The sequence below is a fragment of the Typopeltis vanoorti genome, chromosome 17, assembly GCF_054136105.1.
Source record: "Typopeltis vanoorti isolate ZY-2024b chromosome 17, IOZ_Tvanoo_1.0, whole genome shotgun sequence".
Lineage (NCBI taxonomy): Eukaryota > Metazoa > Arthropoda > Arachnida > Uropygi > Thelyphonidae > Typopeltis > Typopeltis vanoorti.
The window spans coordinates 54,335,934-54,348,147 of NC_143565.1; the positions used below are offsets into that span (position 1 = coordinate 54,335,934).

The window sequence follows — 12,214 nt, forward strand, 5'->3', positions numbered from 1 at the left end:
TGTTGCTAATAATTTTTAATTGTTGTTTAAGAGTTTGCTGATTAGAGCAAATTGTTGCAGCTCTGTTTTTAAGGGTGTTAATGACTCCATATTTTTGTGATGGGTGGTGGTATGATTTAGCATGTATGTGTTGGCCAGTATGTGTTGGTTTGCGGTAGACCGTGAAGGAGAGACTGCCTGAAGGAAGACGTGTGACCGGTGTATCCTCCATAATTTTCCAAAATGTATTCTGATCACCGTGTAAGCCTAAAAGAAAGGATCTTCATTCCAATCTATATTATCATAATTAAAATCACCCATAATGATCACTTTTCCCTTATTCACTAACCTAAATCACTTATATATTTCTTTATCACTACTCTCTCCACATTCTCTGGCTTACAGCAACATCCAACTAAATATCTCATCCTGCCATTCTCCATCTTATTCCACAGTAACTCAAAATCATTGCCACTATTTCACTTACATTTCAATCTTGTGCAGACATAAGCCCCTGCTATCATTGACAGTATCTCTACATCCCTTCTTGTTATTCCTATCCTCACAGAAAAAACATCATACTTCCCCAATCCTATTCCCATTAGGATATATTTCACTTATTCCAACAATTTTGGGATGAATAAACTCAATCCCTGAAACAATTTTGTCTCTCTTATTTCTGATGCCACTAGCTTCTGTAAATAAACTCAGACTTTCATTTTTAAGTCTATAACTAGTCCTACTCATGCCCAATCACCTTTATCATTAGGGACCATATATGAGGGACGTCCAGAAAGTAAGTTCCGATGGGCTGTCAGAGAAAAAAAAATATACTTACAAAAAAACTTTATTGGAAATTAAAGTAGACATCTTTCACTACTTTTCTACATAATTTCTGCCATTGTTCAGGCACTTATCATAACGGGGCACCAAGAGTTGCATACCTTCATCGTAGAAGGTTGCTGTTTGCATCACAGACGGCAACCATGTATTGACTACTTCTTTGACCTTGTCGTGGTCTTGAAACCGCTGGCCACCAAGGAAAGATTTCAGATGCTTGAACAGGTGAAAGTCGCTTGGCACGAGTTCAGGACTATATGGGGGATGATGAAAATGTTTCCAGCCAAAGGTGGTGAGAAGTTGTTGCGTTACACCAGTTGTGTGTGAGCGGGCATTATCATGAATCAAAACAACGCCCCTGTTAAGTATGTCATGCAGTTTATTCTGGATCACACGACGCAGTTTCTTAAGAGTTTTGGCAGTACATACTTACGTTGATTGTGGAGCCTTGACCCCAGAAGTCTACCAGCAAAATTCCTTGTCTGTCCCAAAACACAGTTCACATGATTTTCCGAGTGGAAACCATTGTTTTCAATTTCATCTTGACCGGTGATGAGGTGTGCATCCACTCCATGGACTGTTGTTTGGATCTCTGTTCATCATCATGCACACCTGTCCTTCTTTCATTAAAAAGTCTTACCCATCTTCGTATACCATTGAATCACTCATTGCATGTTCTCCATAAACCTCAATAATTTGCCGATGAATTTCACCTGCTTTACCGTTCCGAACATTCAAAAAATGGATAACTGAACTAATTTCACATGCGGCAGGCAATTTGATTTTCTTAGACATTATAAACACACACCAAGAAGCATACACACTGCGAGAATGACTGAAAATGGTACCAACGCCTTGCTAAGGAATCATCAAACTCAGCATGCATGCGCACCATTGCGATCGCAGCGCTACAGTGAAAATATTTAAAAATGGAACTTACTTTCTGAACGTCCCTCGTATATCTTCTCAGAGTTACCTACTCCCCTTACATCCTAGGCCATAGATGCCGAACCTATGGCACGCGTGCCAGAGGTGTCACGTCCAAGAATTTTGCTGGCACGTCAACGATTTACAGGTGATATCTTTTTATACATTTATAAATTATTCAACTTCTTTTTTTAATGGTTACAATACATACAAATTAAATTTTGTTTTACACCAGAGAGTGGCTATGAAGATGTGCATATGATTGGTGCAGTATTAACAAAAGGTCGCGCGACCCAAAGACAAAGGCAGCCTACAATTGTTGAGTTGAAATGCTAATTCTCTTCAAATAAATTCCATAACATGTGAAACTGTCATAACAACATTCACTATATATGTCTTAGTTTTAACCCATTCACGACGGGGGTTGTTTATCATTCTGACGGAACTTCTCTTTATCAATGGGCTCAACTAACACAAAGTTTCAACCTTTGGTTGAATATTATTGTTGCTTGTTTGCGTTTGAGCTAGCACAGTTTGAGCTGCAGTATAATGGCTGTTGGGGAGGGTGTGTTGTTAACCGCAGGGAGCGAGTTACTATCACCGCGACGTGAACATGTTTAAAAATTTTTCGTGTATGAGGCATATGCAACACTTTTTAATGTCTTTTTTTGTAAAGTAAAATCAGGTGCCAGTTATACGCAAGGGCGAGTTATTTTCGAGTAAATATGGTAAGCGTTTCACCGACAAGTTGGCATCTTTCTGCTGCTTCCCTTGCTCAGCTAAATTCGATGGTGAGTTACAATGCATAAATATTTTTCTCACTACTGTTTTTTTTTTCAAACCAACATAATGAAAATCAATTTAATGATGCAATAATCAATTTTACACTGAATAACATTATAAATTTATATATAAATAAATATTATAAATAAAATAAAATATTACTTATAAAATTATAAATAATTATTTATAAAATATTATAAATAAATATATATATTCTAAATTTATAAATAAATAAATTAAGTTGGATTAATTTTCTACTAATTTTTCCCCTATTAAAAACTGCCCGGCACATCAGCAAATCGATTGGTAAATTTTCGGCATGCACCGGCACGTCAGCAACTCGATTTGTAAATTTTTGGCACGCGCACATAAAAAGTTTCGCCACCACTGTCCTAGGCCATTCCATTCTTATGTTGTTTTTATTGCTCATACACATTCACTACTGCTTCCAACATCCACTCTCCTTATGCTGCATCTCCTTGTCTGGATTTTCCCTTCCGCCATTGCCATTTACCTATCAATCTTGCATTTCTGTTCTCTCATCCTCATCTCACACTACTACTGTCTCCATTTACAAATACCTCAGTCTCACCTGTTCCACTCTTCTGATTTTCCATATTATCTCTTCCTCACTTGTTCACACTCATTACACTTTTTTCTAGCAATGATCCTTGCAGGCTGACTCACATCGAATCCACTTAAATGCAATTCATCACTTTTGTACAATTCCATCCATCCCTCAAATACATCTCATGCATTAACAAACTACACTCCTTTTTCATCATACAGCTCTACCAACATGCTATTCATGATTCTCAGTCACTATCTCAAATCATTATTGTTATACTTAGCAACATATTGACAACCTTTCCTAATATGCTGCTATCCTTCACCCTCTTCAGTAAACAGAATTAGAATGAATTAGAAACACCTAATATCCATCCTCACATTTTCCTTCAGTCCAACCAAATCATTTATACCCATAATCACTCTAATTTTTAGATAGGTTTTTAATGCATTACTATTTCTGAAAACAATATTCTACAGTACAGCAGATTTTGAATTTACAGTGTTAGGAACTGTACAGATGAAAAATAAGGTTCTGAGAAAAGCATACCTACTACACATTTAGGCTTTCAAGTACTAATTAAAGCTAGGTTTAATGGAGTGAAGACAGCATAATGAATGAATTAAACACATATTTAATGAATTAAACAGAAGTTTAGCATCCATAGACTACGCCACAACTTTGCAGTAGTGCCTTGTCAAGGCTTCCCTCACAGCTGAACTTACCTTTGTTCATTACACTTCCTACACATACTGGTCATTGAATTAGAAAGTTTTATTTATCACAGTGGTTTCCGTATAGGCATGCAACTGTCAATACCAATCCTCTTCAATTCCCTGCACATAGTTCGGTGAGATACTGCTCAGGAACAGTCTTCATTAAATGCTTTGGTCAACTGTTGCACACAGGAAGTCTTTGTTTTTTCCTTCTCAGACCTGACAGACTGCCTTAGAACTCTCTTAGACAAGCAATGTGGGTTATTTTTCCATGAATTTAACACCTGGGATATCTAACCTTTTGAGAAACCAGTTCAGCTCTGCTTTTTTTCAAAATTGTGGCTTCAGCCAGATGGGTGCGCACAATAAGCCTTTTAAAGAGTATCTTTCAGATCACCCCTTTCACAGAGGAACTGTGAGAGGGGTCATCAATTAATATCTGATGGCCTTTTCTGAATGGCACCAAGCAAAGCTAGTGAGCCCTTGGGTGTCCTATCACAAATGTGTAATAGGTATAACAACGTTCGTGTAAATTTGAGATTTATACAGTGTTAGTAGTTGTATAGGTGAAAAATAGTGCCCTTTGCAGAAAGTACAGGAAGCTTTTTTGACATTGCAGAAGCTATGACTGAGATGCGTTTGTACCAGGAAAGGATGGAGGTGCAGGTCAGTCCAAGAAGAGAAAGCTGATCATGTTCTGATACCTGAGTGCTGTTGAAAATAAGCTGAAGTGAAGTCAAGATCTTTCTTGAGGGGAAATTATACATAACGGCATTTTAGTGGTTTTGAGGTTCACAAGGTTTTCCTCATAGTTAACGCATTCATTATAGAGGATCTTAGAGCTTTTAATGATTGGACACTACATGGTTTGCCAGATGAAAGGAAAGAATGAAATGTGTTATCATCAGTACAGCTATATAGGAACTGGTCAGTGACTTCAGAAATATCATGAGCTTCTCCAGACCATTCCGTGGCTTGAGCCAGAAGTGAATGATGAACGCTAGAAGGTTAACCGTGGATCAAGAAAGGTGGAATCCATATTGTTGGTACCTGATTAGCTGGTAGGCTGTCAGGTAATGTAGAAGTTGGCTGCTGATGACCTTCTCCATAGTTTTTGAGAGAACAAAAATGAAAGTAATTACAGGGTGGTGGTTTGTTGATTGACTTTTATCACCTTTCTTTGGAATGAGCTGAGTGTAGGTTCGTTTCAATGCTGCAGGGTAGATGCTTGTCAAGTAGGAAACAGTAAAGAGATGATACAGAACAGGTGTTAATTCTGGAATACAATTGGTGATATGCCATATGGATCAGATGTCATGTTCATGCCGAGTAATTCATGTTTCTTTTATTTCTTTTTGACAGAAAACTGAAGGTGGCATGGAGTGAGTAGTTCTTGGTAGAGTATGTGTGTGTGTGTTGGGGGAGGACACTTTACCACGATCATAAATGCAAGAATTTGAAGAGAAAAATGATGCCAATAGATAAGCCTCATCTTTGGGTTATGTTACAACAGCACCATCTGGATGTGAAGCAGCAGAAGCTCAGGTAGGAAGAAGTTGTGGCTGATGGCATCGGCTAGGACAAGGCGACTAGAAAAAATCAGAATGATTTTTTTTTTTTTCCCAACTGTTATGAACTGCAAGGCTTAATGTAATACTGAAGTTTTAGTCTCGAGCCATTTGTGATAGGCTGAATTTTTTTCATGGACTGTCCTGGAACACTTTTGGAGAACAAATGCTTAGATAAGCTAGTTAGAAATTTTGGATAGAATGAGGGATGAAGGACTTTATTCCAGTTATAATTATTTCCAGTGGTGAGCAATCTCTAGCTTAAATTTTAAAAAAGTTTATGAGTCAGTTGTTTACTAACAATGCCTATAAACCTTAGAGTGGTATTCACTTCAATCCACAATGGCTAGCATCATTTGGATGATAAGCTTGTATATGGTGACAAGGAAACTCCAACCTTGTCCATTCCCTACGTTGCAATCTATGTAGCAATTATCTTTACTAGCAGAACATTACAGGAATATTATTTTTCAATAAACAACCATTTAATTTTGCTTGGGTCAATTCTTAAGATAATGACATTCCCATGCTAAACATCTGTAACAGTTCTCATTCATAGAACTGTCACAATGCCATATTGCTTCATTCCTCAAGCAGCTCGCATAAGGCTTCTGTAGCCCCTATAGAACTAGCATTTGCATTCATTGGGCTAGGTCACACAAAGAAAGCCTATTCTTACTTTGATTCTAATTGGCGACTAGAGGAACTTGATATAAGCCTGTCCTCCACTAGTTCCTGAGTTAGTAGATCTTTGGCATGGGCTGCAGAGTTTTTGATCCTGTAAACTTGAGTTTTTCAAGTGAACAGGAGAAGTGTGATTAATAGGAGTAATTTTAATTGTGGTAATATAGACTGGAATGAAGAGGTAGCATCCAGAAATGAGGATATTTAATTTTCTGAGTTCTTGAAGGACAGCTATCTTAGCCACTGTGTAACAGAGATTACATAAGAACTGAGTCTTATATGTGGTTTCATCACAGGATGTTATTGTGAATGGGATGTCACATTTCCCGCTGGTTGGCAAGTGATCACATGGGTGTTGGCAACAGCCATATGAAGATGTCTGTGAAGAAAGGACATATGTGGAGTACAAGGTTGGTGATTATGAAAAGCTTAGGAGATAGCTTAGATCTATAGAATGGAATAAGATGATAAGCAGAAAACATTAAATGCTGCTTGGATTCTGACTAAAAGATATTTAACAGCCTCAATGTATGAATGTATTCTAGAATCAAAAGCTAAATAAAGGAGGTGTCAAATAGATGACTGAAGGGATTTGAGAATGAAATCTGGAAGAAGACACTGTGAAGGCAGCACAAACTGAATAATGGTAATAATCAGTTGCATGAAGAGAACAAACAGCAAGCCAGAGAAAGTAATTCCATTTGGTAAGGAGAGCAAAAATGAGCAGAAATTAGAAAATCAAGCCAAGAAAAATTCTACAGAGTTCTTTTGACATGTGTCAAGTAGAAGAAAAAAATGATTATGGTAAGATCACGTAAACAAATAGAAATATAGATTGGCAACTGCTGAAGAGGATGTAGTTAAAGTATTCTGCAAGCAATTCATCGGGGTGTTTCGTCTTGGTCAGTGTGATATGATGAAAGCTTAAGTATAGAGGGAGATGGAAAAGGATGAACTGATAGTGAGAGAGCAAGAAGTATATGAGGAATTAAGTAAAGTGGATGTCATTAAGGGAATAGAACTTAATGACATATCACTGCATGTCTTAAAAAAGTGTTCCACGGAGTTAATGACAACCATAGCACATCTTTTTACAAGAATCTGCAAGGCACAAATTCCAACAAAGTGGAAACAGTAAAACTGCTCCACTTCACATAGGTGATGATAAGGTGGAGGCTACAAAATAACAGCCCATAGTGCAAAACTGAAAAAACACCTGAGAAGTCAAACAGTCAAGGTTAGTATGAGGTAAGATATAGAAGTGGATTGATAAGAGCAATGTTCTCTGTAACACTCAGCATAAGTTTGTTAAAAGGAGTTCAGGTTTTACCAGTTTACTTATGTACTATAACAAGGTCAGAATACACTGAACAAGGGTATATGTAGTGGTAAGATTTTGCAAAAGCGTTTGGTAGATTGACACATGACAAGTTGGTAACTTGTCATGTGTCAATCATTGGTAACTAAACAAATGGGAACAAATGTTCCAACAAACAGTTGGAACAAACAGGATTAGATACTAGATTAGTGAGTCAGGTGATTGGCTGTCTGGTATCGGCAAGTCGCATATGTGGGCAAAGTGTACTACAGGGAACTATTTTGGAGCCATTACTGTTTAACTTATATATTAATATTATCGGATTGGATTTAGCTGTTTGCAGATGTGGTCATACATGAGAATTTGACGTGTCTGTGGGTAGGCAAGCTGTGTGGAGCGGAACTACCAGTTCAGTTCAGTAAGTAAGGTTCTGAAATTTAGTAAGCAAGGATGGATGCAAAGTACATGCTTGGTGGGGAAATTTTGAAGGATGTAAGAGGAGATGAGAAGATGAGATAGGACTGGATAGAGAGGGATTTGAAGTTTGTTATGGTTCTGCTGTGTAAGATCTTGATCAGGCATCACATGGATTATTTAGCCCAGATGTGGTCACCTGGTTTCCACAGAAATGAGAATATATTAGAAGGAGTGCAGAGAATAATAACTAATATCTGGTAACCGCATCTAGTCTTTGGAATGCAGGATATGAAGACAGATTGATGAAATGCAATTTGCAGACTTTTGTAGGAGAAAGATAATATGATTGAGACAGCTTAGTTGGTAAGGGGATTGTTACCAGATTAATGTAGAAGAATTTTTCAAAGAATTCATCAGAGATGAGTGGAATGAGAGGCTATCTGTGCAAACTGTATAAGGAAGATGTCAACAAGGAAGAAGAAGCAAATTCTTTTCCAGGTGGAAACTCTATTTGGCTGTGCCAAAAATAAATGAACTATTATTTCTGGGAAAATTTCCTAAGTCCTAACATATAAACTTTAAAGTTTAAAAAATAAATAATAATATTAAAAAAAAAAAAAAAAACCTTCCTCTAACTTGCATTTAGAATCAAAGTGCAACAGTCCTTTATTCTGATCTAGTATTGTAAAAGTTATGATGAGGCTACTCAGGCATGTGCAACCTCATAAAGAAATAGTAGTGGTAAATTCAGTAGAACAGAGGGCATGAAATTACATATAGAAAAGGCATGTAGAAGAAACAAAATGTCCATGAGAAAGTAACTGGAGTGAGTCTGAGCAAACAAGCAAAAAGGGGAGAGAGAGGAGGAAGAGATCATGGAGTTTACATTTCTGAACCCTAAAAGTATTTTTAGAGAGTTTTCAATGCACCACTCCAAATGCAAGAACAGTATTACAATTTTGGCAGATTTCAGATTTATATACTGTTAAAATTTTCACAGGTAAACTGTAGTTAAAACAGAATTTAAAATTTTTTTGGAACTGAAAAAGCTATAGATGTGATATATCTGTTAAAAAATGCTAGAGCTATATGTCAGCACAAGAAGAAAAATCTAATATGCCCTAATATGCCTATTAATTGTTGTTTTCTAATATGTCCAGAAACAGGGCATATTAGAAACCAATAATTAAGGGCAATTCTACATTGGATTGGTATATTCATAAGTAGCATCTGCATATGTCCCTAGAGACATACTGCACAGCTGCAAACCATAGTACAGAAGTTTTATTGTAACACTATATACAGTGTTAATAGTTTTTACTTTATTTTATTTATTTATATTTACAATGGAATGGCCATTGTAAATTGAAGACTGACTGTATTTCCCAAATGTCGGAAATTGACGTGTTCTATACAAATCTGGGTTTGGCAGAAGTCTTCCCAAGATTCCTCGAATAATTTCTCACATTTAAATTAGAAAATGTGATGAAGTGCCATTTCCTGCCATCTAATACAATGGTCAATGGCTAAGCCACTGACTAAATGTGAGCATTCCATGCTTTCCAGAAAAGGATATATTCCACTGTGGTCTTTATATCTAACCTTAATAACCAATTCGACCACACTAACTGAGTCTGCAGGAGCAAGTTTTTTTTTTTTTTTTTGTGTGTGTATGTGTAAATTTAAAAATAATAAATTTTTAAATTTAAAATTTATTATTTACATAATCTGAAAATCCTTCTCTAGAAACCTAACGTGGAACTTTTTTTCCAAGTTTGGTTTCAAACATTTCAGGCTTCCAGTAAACAGAACGGTTACACTAATCTGTGAAATCTGTCTCCCATCAAAAGACATTTACAAAATATCTATGCCCATAGTAGATTTGAACCTATAGCCTATTGGTTGGAGAGCAGATGCACTAACCACTAGGCCTGCAAATGACACATGCACTGAAAATCAAAGACAATGTTCTAGGTCTCTTGTGATGATCTCTTATTGCTGACTGCAGTTTCTTGCTCCAAAGCAGAAACAGTGAAGTACTATAGCAAAAAATTTTAAAAAAATCAGCTGATCCTATGACTTGATTTGTGCTCATATATTGCACTTTTCTGTGTGTGCCAATACAATTTAAAATACGAAAATTCATTTTTTTAAGAGCTTATCCATAAATAGCAGTGCTTTTTTTTGGAAGTGGGAAGGAAGGGAGAGGCAATCAATTTAATAACAATAGACCAAGAATCCATTACATAACACAGAATCAAAAAATATGCCACATAGCATTCTATAATATGAATGAGTCTTCATTATATCACATTACAACTTTGGTTTCAAACCATATAATACAAAACACATCAAAAATTATAATTACAAAACTACTATCAAAATTTAATATATATATATAGATAGATAGAAAACTATAAAAATATGTTTCAAAACATGGCATGCTTATCAATGTATGCATGTGTATATGTGTATATATATATATATATATATATATATATATATATGAAGACTGATATAATGTTCTTACTTACTTAAGGAGAAGAGTAAGAGCTTGAGACAATTTTGTGACTGTAATTAGTTCCAAATCAGGTATAGTAATTAATTCAAATAGTAACTTTATAAAATTAATGTGATCTTCTTTTGAGAATTTTCGTCCATATAATCTCACATATCTGCAGAAAATAAAAAACAAATGACATTATTGGTAACACATTATAATGTATAATTATCACTATCTTTCTAAAGTAATTATTATGATTATTATTGTTTCTAACAGCTGTTATGATTATCATCATCATAATAAAAATCATTACTCATTGGGGGAGTGCCACCTTAGACTACACAAAATCTATCGTATCACTCCTTGAACCTATTCACTATTTGCACTTTCATCACTCTCTCAAGCAATGCATTCCATGCTCCTACTACTCTGTACAGATTTCTGGTTCTATAACAAATCGCACCACTTCTCAGATATGACTCCTCCATTCCTTCCCATTGGCTATTCTTCTCTATTATCACTGATCTTTTACCTCTTCTCAGACATGTTTGTTTCTCCACATCCCTCTTTTCTTGTACACTCACACATCCACTCCTGTATTCATCATCCACTCTTCTCAAACAGTGTCTCCCTGTCCACCTCAATTCCACATTTGACTCCAGCTGACTCTCCAGCTGAATAAAATGAAAAATTCAATCTACTGGTATCCTACATGACATTTTCAAAAGTCTGTAGATCTCTATCACATCACCACTCTTTCTTCTATCTGAAAGCATCTGCAATACAAAACTTCGATCTCTCCTCATAATCTACATTTCATATTCCTGATATTGTCTTTAACATTCTCCTCAGAATCTGCATTACCAGGATACCAGATCCACACACGATAGTCTGCATGAGGTCATATCAGAACCTCGTAAAGAGGCAAAATGACCTTATTCTTACATGCCAGAACTCATTCTAACATTGTAATTATCCTCTGGGTTGTATTTGTAATTTTTGCTATATGAACCTTTGACCTTCAACTTCAATCTAATAAAAATCCAAGATCTTTATGCTTGTCAGTTTCTTCGAACACAATCCCATCAATATAATACACCATCGGATATCTCAATAAACCAAAATGCATACATTTACTGGACAGCCATTTTCACATGCCCACAATTCCAGCCTATTCTGCAAGTACTGCATATCAGTCGCATTTCTGATTACCCTGCCTATCTTTGCATCATCAGCAAACAGCTGTACGTCACCTGTCAGGCTGAATAACAATGCACCAACTTGTGATATATCACTGGTTACCTTAAATCTTGCAGACTCTCAACCCTATATACCACTTTGATATGTCAGTCAACCATCTCCCTTATAAATGCTAATATTTTATAATTTAATTCCATATTCTTCAATTTATTGTCACCATATTACATAATATATTTTAAATTTCCAAGTGCTAACAGTCATTTTTATATATTTCATCACGAAATTTCTGATGTGAAAAGTTTTACGTTATTACTAATTTCCTATTGACAATTTTCCTCCAAATTAATCAGTTATCTATTGGGGAAAAAAAAAACGATTAGTGTTTTATAAATGTTATGTTATATAACATTAATGTCAATATTTTATGTGCTAACATTTAACACAATCTTCCAAGGCCATAATCTTCTATCTGCATCAATCCACCCAGTCCTCCTCTATGTATAATAAATTTAGTTTAATCCTTTATCCAAGTGTAAGCAAAAAAAAGTCTGCGCTTGATTGAGGCAACTCATGGTAAAGGTGGCCTAAGCTCTCATCACTTGTCTTAGTATCTCCCATAATGCAAAGCACATCTCCTTGCAGACATGTATAATGCTATGCATTAAGGGAAGGGCCACTACCCAGACTGGTTTCGACCTTTATTGAGGTCTC

At 36.0% G+C, this 12,214-nt stretch overlaps 1 protein-coding gene across 1 annotated transcript in view; it reads right to left on the reverse strand.

The window, feature by feature from the left end:
• The window catches only part of LOC150097399 (proteasome activator complex subunit 4-like), a 646,748-nt gene that overhangs the window by 633,356 nt on the left and 1,178 nt on the right, over positions 1 to 12,214 (reverse strand). Inside the window, exon 2 of the mRNA XM_090407543.1 lies at positions 10,335 to 10,475. Coding sequence (XP_090263669.1) covers positions 10,335 to 10,475 — 141 coding nt within the window. The remainder of the gene's footprint in view (positions 1 to 10,334; positions 10,476 to 12,214) is intronic.